This window comes from Cololabis saira, chromosome 15, assembly GCF_033807715.1.
Source record: "Cololabis saira isolate AMF1-May2022 chromosome 15, fColSai1.1, whole genome shotgun sequence".
Taxonomy (NCBI): domain Eukaryota; kingdom Metazoa; phylum Chordata; class Actinopteri; order Beloniformes; family Belonidae; genus Cololabis; species Cololabis saira.
This window is the reverse complement of record NC_084601.1, coordinates 13783919-13798090: the sequence shown is the minus strand read 5'-3', so window position 1 is coordinate 13798090 and position 14172 is coordinate 13783919. Positions and strand designations below refer to the sequence as shown.

At 39.2% G+C, this 14172-nt stretch overlaps 1 protein-coding gene across 1 annotated transcript; it reads right to left on the bottom strand.

Moving 5' to 3' along the window:
- Positions 1 to 1275: 1275 nt before the first annotated feature.
- cdca7b (cell division cycle associated 7b) lies at positions 1276 to 12699 on the bottom strand. The gene is made up of 10 exons (XM_061741894.1): positions 12568 to 12699; positions 7293 to 7439; positions 7099 to 7199; positions 6747 to 6972; positions 6581 to 6643; positions 6054 to 6221; positions 5489 to 5641; positions 5226 to 5375; positions 3667 to 3803; positions 1276 to 2281 (listed from the first exon to the last, which is right to left on the bottom strand). The coding sequence occupies exons 1-10, from the start codon at positions 12583 to 12585 to the stop codon at positions 2260 to 2262; spliced, it is 1185 nt and encodes a 394-aa protein (XP_061597878.1). The 5' UTR covers positions 12586 to 12699; the 3' UTR covers positions 1276 to 2259.
- Between the last annotated feature and the right edge of the window lie 1473 nt (positions 12700 to 14172).

Genomic DNA, 14172 nt, shown 5'->3' with positions numbered 1-14172 from the left:
TGAGGGGATACTAAGTTTTGCATGACTGTAAGCATGTGGGTCTTTACGATAAAGACACAAGAAGTGAGGGATGAGGGTGGCTGCAGGTCACCTTCATCCCTGCAAAAGCATTTATCACTATATCCAACATCCCCTATGACATGATGAACCAAATACCTCTGAACCATCACCATCAGGTAGATCTATCATACACATCTCCTTTATAATAATAAAATTGTATTTATAATGCACTTTACATTACTGTGAATCTCAAAGTGCTACAGTTTGATAATTAAAAAAGGTAGCAGAAATAAAATCAAGATAAGAGATAAAAGGATAAAAAGTCAAGACAGGTAAAAAAGAGAATAAAACAATTAAAAACAGCAACTACGAAAAAAAAAACAGCAGCATTGTTTAGTGATAAAATGCTTTGCTAAAAAGAAAGTTTTTTAGTCTTCTTAAAATTGTACGTAGTTTGTGGTGCCCCTAGGTTGTCAGGGAGGCCATTCAGAGTCTGGTCCTGGGAACATGGAGGCGGTTAGTTTGGGAAGAGCGGAGGGAGCGTGTAGTGGGAGGAGTCGTTCTCTGAGAGGGCGGGGGGGCAGGAAGCCGGTGGAGTGAGTGAAGAATGGGGGTGATATGGTCGTGTTTCCACACTCTCATCAGGATCCTAGCTGCAGAGTTCTGGATGTACTGGAGCCTCTTGCTGGGGATCCCGATGGGAAGTGCGTTACAGTAGTCCAGTCTGGAGGAGACAAGGACGTGGACCAGCTTTTCAGCATCTGGGAGGGTGAGGGTGGGATGGAGTTTGACGATGTTGCGAAGGCGGTAGAAGGAGATCTTGCAGAGGTGATTAATGTGGGAATCAAAGGAGAGTTGGGGGTCCATTTTGACACCAAGGTTGGTGATAGATGAAGAGAGGGGAATGTTGTGGCAAGAGAAGGTGATGCTGGTTGTGGATGATGGCTGGGCCTGGTGAGGGGTGCCAACCATGATTGGCTCTGTTTTGGAGCTGTTCAGTTGAAGGAAATTTTGCTCCATCCACGCATTTATCTCCTCCAGACAGACGGTGAGTTGTGAGGAGGATGACACTGGTGACAGGGCTGCAGCTGTAGCTTTGACATAAAGTTGTGTGTCATCAGCATAGCAGTGGAATGAAATTCCATGACGGCTGCTGACTTGGCCAAGGGGAAGAAGGTAGAGGGTGAAGAGGGTGGGGCCAAGCACAGACCCCTGGGGGACCCCACAGGTGGCAGTATGGGGTTTGGATTGGGAGTTACCAAGGGAGATGCGTTCTTTTCAATTTGTAAGGTATGACTTGAACCAGTTGAGGGCTGTGTCGGAGAGACCACTGGTGTGATGAAGCCGGTTTAGGAGTATGTCATGGTCAACTGTGTCAAATGCTGCAGATAGGTCCAGGAGAATGAGAAGAGGGGGAGCCAGCATCAGCTGTGAACAGAAGGTCGTTTGTGACTCTCACCAAGGCTGTTTCCGTGCTGTGAGCAGAGCGGAAACCAGATTGGAATTTTTTTTGTTTGAGGTGTTCCTGAAGATGCCCAGCAACAGCTTTCTCCATTACTTTGGAAATTAATGGGAGATTTGAGATGGGCCTGTAGTTGGTGGAAAGATGCTTCAGATCTGCTGTCAAGATTTCTGTGTCGATTTACATGTCTGAAGCAGATTTGCCGTCTAGGCTTAGTGAGGCAAGGTGAGGATGGTAGCTCCATGAAAATGGCATTATGATCAGACTTACCTAGGTTGTTTACCTGCAGATTGGTAAGAGGGGCAGAGTTTGTTATGACCAAGTCAAGAGTGTGCCCCTATTTTAATAGAATAAACTGAAACACAACCTTATGATCAACAAACAATCTGACCTTCGCAAAAGCTATCAGGAAAAGAAAAAAACAATTGCTTATGCCATTTATTCAAATTGACAGTGAATAACGAAGGATCAACATTTTTCCATTTAAGACAAGTAGTTTGTATAAAAGACTCAATTATATAACTATAGCAGAAATTAAACAAACTGTACAGCTCAAAACTGAGCACTGTTTTAAAAAACAACATAAATGTATCTAACTCTTATACAGCATCGAATCAGTAAATACAAAACATTAACAGAATATGTGCATTACGTGTAGGGACTTTAAAAGAAAACAAAAGTCCAATAAAAGGTCGCTCTATCTTAAATCCTAAAGATGTGTATTAGAACGATTGCAGTATCACGCTGAATGTGCAGCACCAGAACCCCTGCAGGTATCGGACGTTGAGCTCTGGACTTCAGTCTAGCTCCTTCTGGATACTGCAAAAAAACAAACACACAAAAAGAACCAAGACATCAGTTGTAGTTGTTTACACAATTTTCATTTGGTCTTCAATTAATGGTTTGAGGCTGTTTAGTTTTATTTTATTTATAAGTCAACAAATAATCCTTTGTGAATACACAGTGCAATTCCTCTGGGTTTCAGATAACATCTTATGATAAATCTATTTTGTGCAACATACTGCCCTAGAACTTATAACATCAGGGGAAGGATCTCAAAAGTTATCTCACCATTTACAGAGAGGATTCACTTTATATCCGTCAGATAATCATCGAAATGTCTTCTTACAGCAAAATATGCTCTTCAAGTTGTAAACATTATACACATGTGGACAAAAAGGCAGAAAAACCCACAAGAAACAACTAATGGGCCTGGCCTTAATAAATTAGTTGGTACCCCTACAAAAAGATTGTAAATAGTTTGACCATAGTGACGTGTTAAACTCATGTGTGTCCTGTAATTAGCTGAGAAAGCAAAGAAGAGGAGATCAGAAAGACAATAACAGCCAGCGTGTTAAAGATACAAGCTATAAAGACCATCTCCAAGCAGCAAAATATTAAGATCCGCGTCATCTTTGTCCGTTTTTTTTGTACTTGTCAGTTTCATTAATAGTTTTTATTTTCAAATTAGTCAATGTTCAGTAAATTATACTTTTGCCAGTTTCAAATTACTGCAGTGACCCCTGAGGGTTTTTCTTTCATTATTAGAATTGTACCAACGAAGTCGCCCACATGTGTATAAGTAAATGCTTCATACACGCAGCATTAACAGTCACTTCCCAAAGCACCCTTAGCTGAACTTCAGGGTGCACTCACACCAGCCCCGTTTAGTCCGCTATTAACAGACCAGAGTTCGTTTGTTCGGAAAGTCTGGTTTGTTTTGGGAAGTGTGAATGTGCAATCGAACTCTGATTTGGGTCAAAGCAGGGGACTTTGGTATGTCTAAAAACATAGTCTCGGTCCGCTTCAACCGGACCAAAAACAGGAAGTAGACTACACTCTGGGGCATTGTAGATAAATACAACCTAACGAATCGTGATTGTGGTGCGTTTTCCGGTTGAAATGTTTCATGGTCTGATGTGGAGCGATGACAAGGTAAAAGCTCTGATAGAAGTCGAGTCAGACAAACATATATATCACAATTCCTGTTAAACACTCACAAAAGCAGTGAAGTCTGCAAACTAGCCCCCCCCCCCCAGACGAGGAGGGGATTCAAAGGGTGATGTGAAAATGATCTCAGTAGAAACTCCAATTAACATTTTACCAGCTGTGGACACAACCTACTCAAACTCATAAAATGTTCTCATGGTGGCAGTTTAATATAAGGGGAGAGTCTATACTCAGGAAATCTGACGGGGACGTACCTCTCCAAATAGTGGTGGACGTTGTTGTGGCCATTATAGCGGGCTAAACCCACCAGGATACCGGTGGCACAGCGGCCCTCCTTCTTGCGACACAGACTGCAGTTACACATGTCCCGGCAGATTGGACATGACCACATCTTAAAGAAAAAAGAAAAATAAATAAGTTATTTTCCTACCTGCGAACACATTTAATCTTCACTTAGTCACAATAACACATTAACAAGTCACAAACTTTTATTTGAGTAATACAATAACTTGGTCCTTTTGTGCCTCATTGTCTTTTTTTATTTGGCGTTTAGTTTATGTTCTTAATTTTGACAGACGACTCCAGCTAAATGTGTTGTTTGTCATGCCTGATCCTCTTTTTACAGCATGAATCAAAGTGGCTAATAGACGTGTTCATGGTGATTTTAAACTCTGTTACTTGTATTTTCTAGTAATGAAGATAAAGTTTCTGCAGGTGGAGCTCTTTGACAGAAAAACCCCCAACTATGCAGATTCCCACTGGTCCAATGAACAGATTCAGATGTAAAGCAACTTTCCATTTCTCAGAGAGTGAAAAACAAAAAACCCTTCACCACTTACTGGTCAAATAAATATTCTGCACTAACAAAAGAAGGAAAAGAGATATTGTGCAGCAAAATTAAGTTGAACATGTGTTGATTATTTGTCTTTCTTAAAACTGCTTGTATTTAGTCATTCTCAGTAAATAATTTTGTTCGACATTAAGCATTTCTACGGCCGGGATCAACATTTTGATTGATTGATGTCAATGAAGGTGCATAGAAAGACAGCACAGGAGCCGTGTGCTTTAATCAAACAGAAATAGATTATTTAATCCAGCATAAACAAATGTTTAATATTAAATTAGTGCCGGTCTGGGCGTTTCTTCCCCCTCTTGGCTGCTTTCTCACCTGGCAGATATCATTGGATTCAAATTCAGGATATGGTACTAAGTGGTGGTGTGAAATAGGGGTGGGACGATACGGGTAACTCAGGATTCAATACTGTGGCGATATGTGGCCCACGATAACGATAATATCACGATACTCGATATATTGTAAGAAATTTCATCAACGATATATGTGACTGAAAAAGAAAAAATACCCATAAAAAAGGAAAACGTCTGTAGTTATGCATTTATTCAATGCCAAAACTTCATACAATGTACAAAGAAAGTGAATTTGTATAGAGCCTCACTGCCTCCTAGGCTTTTAAATGTAAACACTGTACAGCTGGACAAATTGGGACAAAGTGCATGAACAATAGTGCGGTGACAACCGCATAAATCCATTAGGTGTGTTGTAATAAAATATCGATATTTTCCATCCATTTATCAATTATTCATTGCGACAGAGAGCGCAACAATATATTGCAGTATCGATTTTTCCCCCACCAATAGTGTGAAAGCAACACAGTACTCAGAATTGCAGCTATGATTGATAGATGGATGGCATGAACTTCATGGTATCAAAACTTTGTCACAATTACGTTTTTCGGCAGCTCCTTTTTACTCTTACTGCGAAATAAATGAGCAACAGCTCCATGTAAATACTCACTGGGTCGAGCAGCACAGTGCGCACGTCTTCTCCGTAGCGATTCTTCAGACACGGGCCACAGAACTGACCTTTGACTCCCACACAAACACCACTGCGACACACCGTTTTGGTGTCCAGAGTCTTCTGTCTGCACTGGTGGCATGAGCTGCCCTGGAAGAGGGACGAAAAGCAAACACTGCGGTGAAGCAACACACCAGCTCACACGACTTGCTGACATCTTGGTACCGAGTGCACTTAATGGAGAAACACCTGAACCAACTCACGTTTTCTTTGTCCCAGATTTTGTCTTTGCTGCGGTAGGCTATATTTTCCAGGTCCTCTTCTGTGATCTCGTCCACAGACCTCACCACATATTGACTCCTCCTGTAGGTGTAGCTCTTCCTCTTTTTCTTCTCACCAGCATGATTCTCATCCACCTGCCCGGTTTAAACCGATGTAATTAAGAAACAAACAAAACGAAAAGAAAAATCTATTAAAACACTACTGGTTATACAAATGTACTTAAGACTACAGTTTTTGCTGGAGACAATGATCCAAGATCACTGGATAAGATACAAGTTACGTGATTGCTTCTCTGAGGATCTCTCAAAATTAAACAATATTTGATTAAAAAAAAATTGAAATCCTGAAACTTTCTTGTAAACTCTGACAAAGACAAATTCAGTGATAAAATAAAGACATTAACCAACTACACCTCCTTATTTATCATATAAAAATCAAAATCTAAAAGTGTATACATCCAACACAAGTCTCTGCTATCAGTTAATTTCCCCTTTCCCCGAGTTGTGCATGCACACATGTCTATGCAAAGTTCTGCACACGTCACACCTCCACCAGCCTCCGGACGTCCACAGATCTGGCCCTGGTGTGTTTCACGGGCTCGCTCTCCTCCACAGCAAATTTCTCAGGAGGACGGGCCTTACGGGACGGGTTTCTTCTTTCTGACCCAGTGTCTGCTTCAAACTTCCGTTTCTGAGGCGTTTTCCTCTGTTTTTTCTGCAGAAGCAAAGCCAAGACCGTGTTTGGACATAAGAACATTAAAAACCAAAAATGGAAATTTTCTCTGCAGCATCAAATCATCTAGGTGTTTGTTGCATATTCTAGACTGTGCAAGTGTTTGCACACTACATACTTTGAACTATATTTTGTCAAAATCAGTGTGCAGAAAGAAAAAAATACACACTGTTATTATCGTAAGACAGTTTGTTATATTTTTATGTATTAAATTAAATCCTGCCATGACTGTATGGGAGCTCCTTCAATGCAAGATACATCAGCATGCCGAACTTCACTGGTGGAAAATATAACATTAAAGAAGTTTATGTTAAATGGTTGTGAGTGAAGTTTAGATGCACCTGAGGAGTGGTAGGTGGACTCGGGTCGGCCATGGTGCTCAGATCCGCAAACAGTTTAGCCAGCTGAAAACCCCCAGAGAAGGACAAAGTCAATATTATCTGACCGAAGAGAATAAATACAAATATGGTATAAAAAAACAACGAACAAAAGTGTTAAGTTTATTACCATGGCTTTGTTTTCCTGGATGTTCTTGTCTCGTTTTCTCAGGGTGTGGGACAAAACCTCCTCTTTCTCCTCCTTTTCCTCCTCCTCCTCCTCTTTCTCATCTTCATCCTGGTTCTGTGTCAAACACCTTCCTCTGGTTCTCCGTGCACGATTGCCACTGGCTAACTTTTTGTCATTTTTCTCACGCGCCCCTTGCTTGGGGGAAGAATTTCTTTTGACTGGAAATCTGAAGAGTAAATTCAGATTTTAAAAATCTTAAAAACATGTGCACCTTTAGCTGCAGGTTTTCTTTTTTTAATGACTTAACTCCTTCTCGTCCAACTGTTTTCACACACAAGTAACACATACACACCTAAGAGCAACTAAGAGACTCCTCCTCTTGGGTGAAGGGGCCTCCTCAGTATCAGAGTAGAAGCCCGTGTCCACGTCGCTCCCCTGCTCCGACGCCGCTGTCTGGGACAAAAAACAGCAAGAAAAAGAATGTAAGCTGCTGCTCTGCTTTAACTGCTGGCTGCAGTTTCATGAACAGTATTAATCCTTTCATACCTTGGTTTTCAGCTGCTTGTTAAAACATCCTTGGTCCTCCTCTTGTTCTCCTTCATCGCTGAAGCCCTCAAACTCTTCCTCAGAGTCTGACTGGCTGAACAGTTGAGCCAGCACAGCGGTAATAAACTTGGATTTAAAACATGGAGCCTGTTGGCAGACATGTCAAACATCATAATACACAATTTTTGCATGGAGGAATACAATTATTTGCAATCCCATTTTAATAGAATTACACGTCTGAACTGAACTAATGAATCTTTAGGTTATTTCTTGATGCAACAGTATGAATATAATGTTTTACAAGACTGTGAAGCTGTACTTTATGGGACATTTCCTGGCCAGACTCTTCCAGGCCCACCATAAAAAAAACAATAATGATAACAATAAGAACAAGAGTTAAGACAAAGTCTGATTTTTCTGACATTGCCAGTAGAAGGAGCCCCACTCCATCAGTCAGCATCCTTCACCACTGAGGGGGAAACTGTCAGAACAGTGAATTTATGTGTCAGCTTTGACACAAGGCCGCTTTCCAAGACCTGCAGACGAGAGACTGGCTGTCACTGAGGTAAGCTTATCTTTTTGAGTTTGCTCTGGCAGTGACAGGCTTAGCGAGGACAGCCTTATCAGCACAGGAACGCCTGTTCCCAGGAGCGGCAGGACATTTACAACCAATGACGAGGTGAAGTAGAAAAGGAAAAGACACTCAACCCACGCTTTGCTTCCTCATTACTGGGGTCCCACAGACTCCAGAGCTGCGCATTTCAATGAGTGATATACTGCCTGGCTGATTAAAAAATATATACATTTTAGCTTTGAGAGAGACATTCACCATCTTTACAATATTCTTTTTCCAACATTATAACATTTATTTCTGCAAAGAAGTGCACAAATACTAATGATGGAACAAGCACATCCTAATGGAGTTAAGGTCTGGACTCAACTCAATTCAAACTCAAAAGTACTTTATTTTTCCGTTAGAAACTTTGTTGCAGGAGGACAAAAGTGCAAGTGCAAAAATCACAGTCCACGCATCCTTACATGCAGTTCAATAATAAAAACAAATTCCTACATAGCACAAGTACTCGTAGCAAGGGTTAAAAACAATCACATAGGCTACAGGATAAAAAAAGTTCCTGACCTATGATTTTATTGCTGAGTTTGACTATTTTATTTAGACTGTTCCGGTGGGCGATGCTGAGTGAACCAAACCAGGCTGTTATGTTGAATGTGAGGATGGATTCAATGAAACATTTATAGAAAGCAGAAAGTATTGTCTGATGAACTTGGAGTTTACGAAGTTTACGGAGAAAAAAGAGGCGTTGCTAACATTTGGAAACAAGATGTTCACTGTGAAGTTGAAATGTGAGTTTGTAGTCCATTATTGTGCCGAGGTATTTGTATGATTCCACCCTTTCTATTGTTCCAGTGCAGGGCCGGTTCTAGAAAATGATGACTAGGGCTGCATCTCAGATCAGAGGGGGTGAACATGCCTGGCACGTTATTCAACACTAAATTATGCATTTTCCCATAATTTCAAGCGGAATGATAATAGCAAAACAAGAATATTTAAAGTGTCTTCAAATGCTTTATTGCAGCAATATCGCTGCAGAACAAAGAAAATGCTACATTTAGTCTGGGCTACCTCCCCCATCAGACAATCTAGCAACAGAAAATAAAACATAGCAACAAAAATAAATATAACCATAAATATACAGGACTGTCTCAGAAAATTTGAATATTGTGATAAAGTCCTTTATTTTCTGTAATGCAAAAATGTCATACATTCTGGATTCATTACAAATCAACTGAAATATTGCAAGCCTTTTATTATTTTAATATTGCTGAATATTGCTTTACAGTTTAAGAAAACTCAAATATCCTATCTCAAAAAATTAGAATATTCTGGGAATCTTAATCTTAAACTGTAAGCCATAATCAACAATATTAAAATAATAAAAGGCTTGAAATATTTCAGTATAAATAAAAAAATAAAGGACTTTATCACAATATTTATAATTTTCTGAGACAGTCCTGTAAACTTGCTTGCGTGGTTGTGCTTGAACCACTTGCAAATATCCACTTTATGTTAACGGAGCAGCAGAGAGCAGCGTCTTGCTGGTGCAGGAAACTGCTGGAAGCAGATCAGTGACGGACACTGGCTGGTTTATGGTTCCGCGTTGCACCAACGCAGAGCTTACGGCGTAGGATACGCGGGGACGCGAACGTACGGTGCGCGTCGCTGCGTACCCTACGCCGTACGCTACGCCGTCGATTTAACGCGGAACCATAAATCTGTCTTGACACGCGCGCATTTGTCAGTTTTCTTTTCGTCTTTTCAACTGAGCATGCAAACACATAAACTGAGGGTGCAATGCATGCTTATGCACCCTCGTAGACCCGGGCCTGTTCCAGTGTTGACAGAGAGTGTGGGAGTGAGGTGTCCTTGGCGGAAGTCAATGACCATTTCTTTGGTCTTTGAGGTGTTTAAGTCCAGACAATTGTCTCTACACCACAGGGCAAACAAGTCTAGTTCTTTTTGCAACAGTCCATCTGTATTGGTGGTGTCCATGATGACGGTGTCGTCAGAGTATTTAATGTATGTTATTCCCGGGGTTGAGCTCCTGCAGTTGTCTGTGTACAGTGTGAAAAGTAGTGGAGAGGGACTCTGGTTATCTTTTGATGCTGCACGTGTACTGGACCTCTCTTTCAGACTTTGAATCTGTTGTCATCTTGGACTGCATCCTTAGGCTGCAGACTGGCTTCTTTGGTAGTTATGATCACCCAAACATAAAATAAAGTTTTGTTGGTACACATTCTGTTTTAACTGAAAAGTGTTTCCAGTCACGTTTCTGTGGTCTCTATAATCCATGTTCCAGACCAGATATCAGCACCACTCAATGTGACCTAACTTACTTATCATTTTTGAAAAGATCCATGTCTGTAGATGATATTTTGGTATGATAACCTTCCTGAGTGGCAGCTGTATCATAGTTATCAGCTCATGAAGTTACCACCCCCTTCAGGTTAATTGATGATTCTAAATTGGGTATATTATACATTTCCTGAATCCTTATGGTCCTGTGAGTATTCACGTTTATGTATTTTTTTTTTGTTTTGTATTTTGTGTCTCTAATGTCGTTTATAAACCTAAGCTGGTTCCTTATGTCATTGTGGTGTCCTTTATGTCGTGTATTTGCATGATAAAGATCAGTTTGTGACATTAGTGGCTGTTATAGTTTCATAGGAGCCTAATGATACTTTTCTAGTTTAAGGCTCACAATGACCTGTAACTATGATATAGTATGGGGTATATTATACATTTCCTGAATCCTTATGGTCCTGTGAGTATTCCAGTTTTTGTATTTTGTGTCTCTGTTGTTCCTAGATGACACAGGGATAAAAGATCTTATATCATTTAGGCGTACATTTTGTAAAAATGTGTTGTTTATAGTTTAAAGAGCTGCAGTGAACTCTATGTTGGTCAGAAAGATTCACATCTTAGCTTGAATGAATGCTTAAAAGGTCCCCTTTAAAATGATACCGAAGACAATATTGTGACACATTGACAGATATCCTGTACATGAGTCTAAACCAGGATTTTTCTTAAGGGGTGGGTAACTTCATGAGCTGATAACTATGATCCAGCTTCCACTCAGGAAGGTTATCATACCAAAATATCATCTATAGACAAGGATCTTTTCAAAAATCATAAGTAAGTTTGGTCACCTTGAGTGGTGCTGACCAGTGAAATCTTGGGCTCTGACCCATGGACTACTAATAAAAGTTGTCTTCTTGACATCTATTGGATCTAGGAGTGTTTGTTTCTGTAATGATCAATAATCTCTCTCTCTCTCTCTCTCTCTCTCTCTCTCTCTCTCTCTCTCTCTCTCTCTCTCTCTCTCTCTCTCTCTCTCTCTCTCTCTCTCTCTCTCTCTCTCTCTCTCTCTCTCTCTCTCTCTCTCTCTCTCTCTCTCTCTCTCTCTCTCTCTCTCTCTCTCTCTCTCTCTCTCTCTCTCTCTCTCTCTCTCTCTCTCTCTCTCTCTCTCTCTCTCTCTCTCTCTCTCTCTCTCTCTCTCTCTCTCTCTCTCTCGTTGTTTGTGCAGGGGCGTCAATTGGGTATGGCAAGGTTTTTTTAAATACATTCATGGAATTACTCTGTCTCTTTGTATGGATTATTCTATTACTTAATACATATAGAATAACTACAAATGCAAATCAGAACAACATGATCGATTTCACTAGTTATTTTACACTGCAAAAACTCAAAATCTTAAGAATATTTGTCTTATTTCTAGTTAAAATGTCTAATTTTTAGTCAAAAAAAAAAATCTCATCACATTTAAGACAAGACTCAAAAACAACCATTTTCACCTGTTTCAAGTAGATTTTCACTTAAATAAGTAGCAAAATCTGCCAGTGGAACAAGATTTTTTTGCTTGTAATGAGAAGATAAATCTTGTTCCACTGGCAGATTTTTCTACTTATTTCAAGTGAAAATTTACTTGAAACAGGTGAAAATTGTCCAATAACAAGTTATTTTTCTGGTAATGACTCTTGTTTTAAATTTAATGAGATTTTTTTGACCTAAAATTAGACATTTTAACTAGAAATAAGACAAATATTCCTGGTAAGATTTTGAGTTTTTGCAGTGAGCGAGACTGCATTTGAAAAAGTTCCAGTTTTCTTGACCACACAGATCAGCTCCATAGCAGACTTCTGTGATGAGTATTTGCTGGACGTGTAGATTGATACTGTAGTTAATTTCTGAGACTCGTAACCTTGCCATACCTTAGCTTCCACTGAATTGACGCCACTGTGTTTGTGGACAACAAACACCCACATCAAAACATAAATATCAAATAAAACTCAACAACTCACTTTCTGTCTCGCTGGGCCCGCAGGGATTTTATCAGTGCTGATACATTATTAGTGTCTAAACATGACTTTGTGTAAAGTCTTCTTGTTTAGGTAAGATTAAACATTTCTCATCAGTTATTTAAGATAGTGTGTTTAAAAAAAGCCCAACTTACCTATACCTGACAGAAAAATGACATATTCAAGCTAAACTTGAGCTGTTTCATTTAAAATCACCAGTTTTCTATCCAGGCATAAATCAAAGTTGTATTTGAATAGTGACAAAGATGAAGTTTGTGTTTCTGTTGTTTCAGGTCGACCAGGCCGGTCACGTTCATTCATACATGTGCGTCAAAAGACGACAACAAAAGACAAAGGCGAGAAGACAAAGACACTTTTCTCTCATTGCTCAAGTACTCACCTTCGACGTGAGGGTCATTTTTATCCGCTTTGGAACTAGTTTGGCGACTACAAAAAGATTTACATAAGATGAATAACGAAGAGGTGGATTTAAAAGTCTGCCACTACAGAGCTTTGATGAATGTGACGAAGGGGGGGTGGTTGTTCAAGGGACTGGACTTACTTCTTTTACCCAAATCATATGGCCATAATTTTAACACCACACGCACTACTTTCAAAATATAATCGTGTTTATTCCTGTTATTTAAATAAAATCACCCTCCTAATATGTAGAACAAAGCATCTCTTTAGATTCCCCCCCTCCACACACAATGGTACGTCCCGTGTTTTCGCGCGAAAACGGACAGTGGGCGGGGCCAGCCGATCGTTCAGCTCTTGTCATTTGTTTTTTCCCCGCCAGGGGGCGACACACACTCAGCGGCGGAAAATCAGGACACAATGAACTATTGAAATACATTAAAAAAGAGCACACAAACTTAAGGCCTTGATGGCCTTTGCATTGGTGGAGAGTCTAATGGTTCTAATATATTGTTTGACCTCATTTTCAAATATACAAAAAAGAGGCTTTTGATTAATATAAAGGGGTTGTGAATAAACCATTTGGCCAATAATATAATGAGATTAATTATATAAAAAATATTTTTTTTTAACAGATGGATAGTCAATGAAGCCAAACAATACAAAGCAAAGGGAGAAATGTGGTTCAACAAAAACACAAATCAAATTACAGATATTGTTCCATAATTTTGTGGTGAAAGAGCAACTCCAAAATGAACGAAAAACATCTTCAGGGGATCCTTCACAGAAATAACACACAGTGTCTATGTCTTTTTTTTTTTATGATTAAACTTTTTTTATTGATTTTACATCACTCGATCAAGCATTTCACATGTCCATAATACGGCAGTTTACAGCAATACAAAACCAAGCTGTGAACACGAGAAAAGAAAAGACAAAGAGAAACAAAAAACAAAAAAACAACAGAAAACAAAGAAAATGCACATTCCTCTTGACACCATATGCGTGTCTATGTCTTTTTTGAAACGTTGAAGAAAAACTTTACATGGGTAGACTGTGAATTATTTTAAAAGATACTTCTTTCCTTTTATTAGTAATTAAGTATTTCGCAGGTAAAGACCAAATCTTTTGCCACTAAAGATTGTTAACAAAGTCATTCCAATAAGAAACCACATATGGAATTAATACAACATCCTTCTGAAACAATGCATGTAAATGACGATTATTATTGCGTCTTGAGGAGAGCTCTTGTCCTTTGTATTGTTTGCCTGCAAGTTCCTGCAAGTTTATTTACAGAAAGTCAAACAGGGGATTAATGCTATGCTATAAAGATGACAACATGAGTGGTTTACAACTGTAATTACGCTTGGATTTAATATGCATGAATTCTCTACATACAGTTTTAGAGTACAGCACTGTTCTTTTTTTTACAGCACTATTCTTCTAAGTATATATATATATATATATATATATATATATATATATATATATATATATATATATATATATATATATGTATATATATATATACAGACACAAAGTAATCAATCACTGTGCAATAATAATAATAACCACAATCATATCCTGT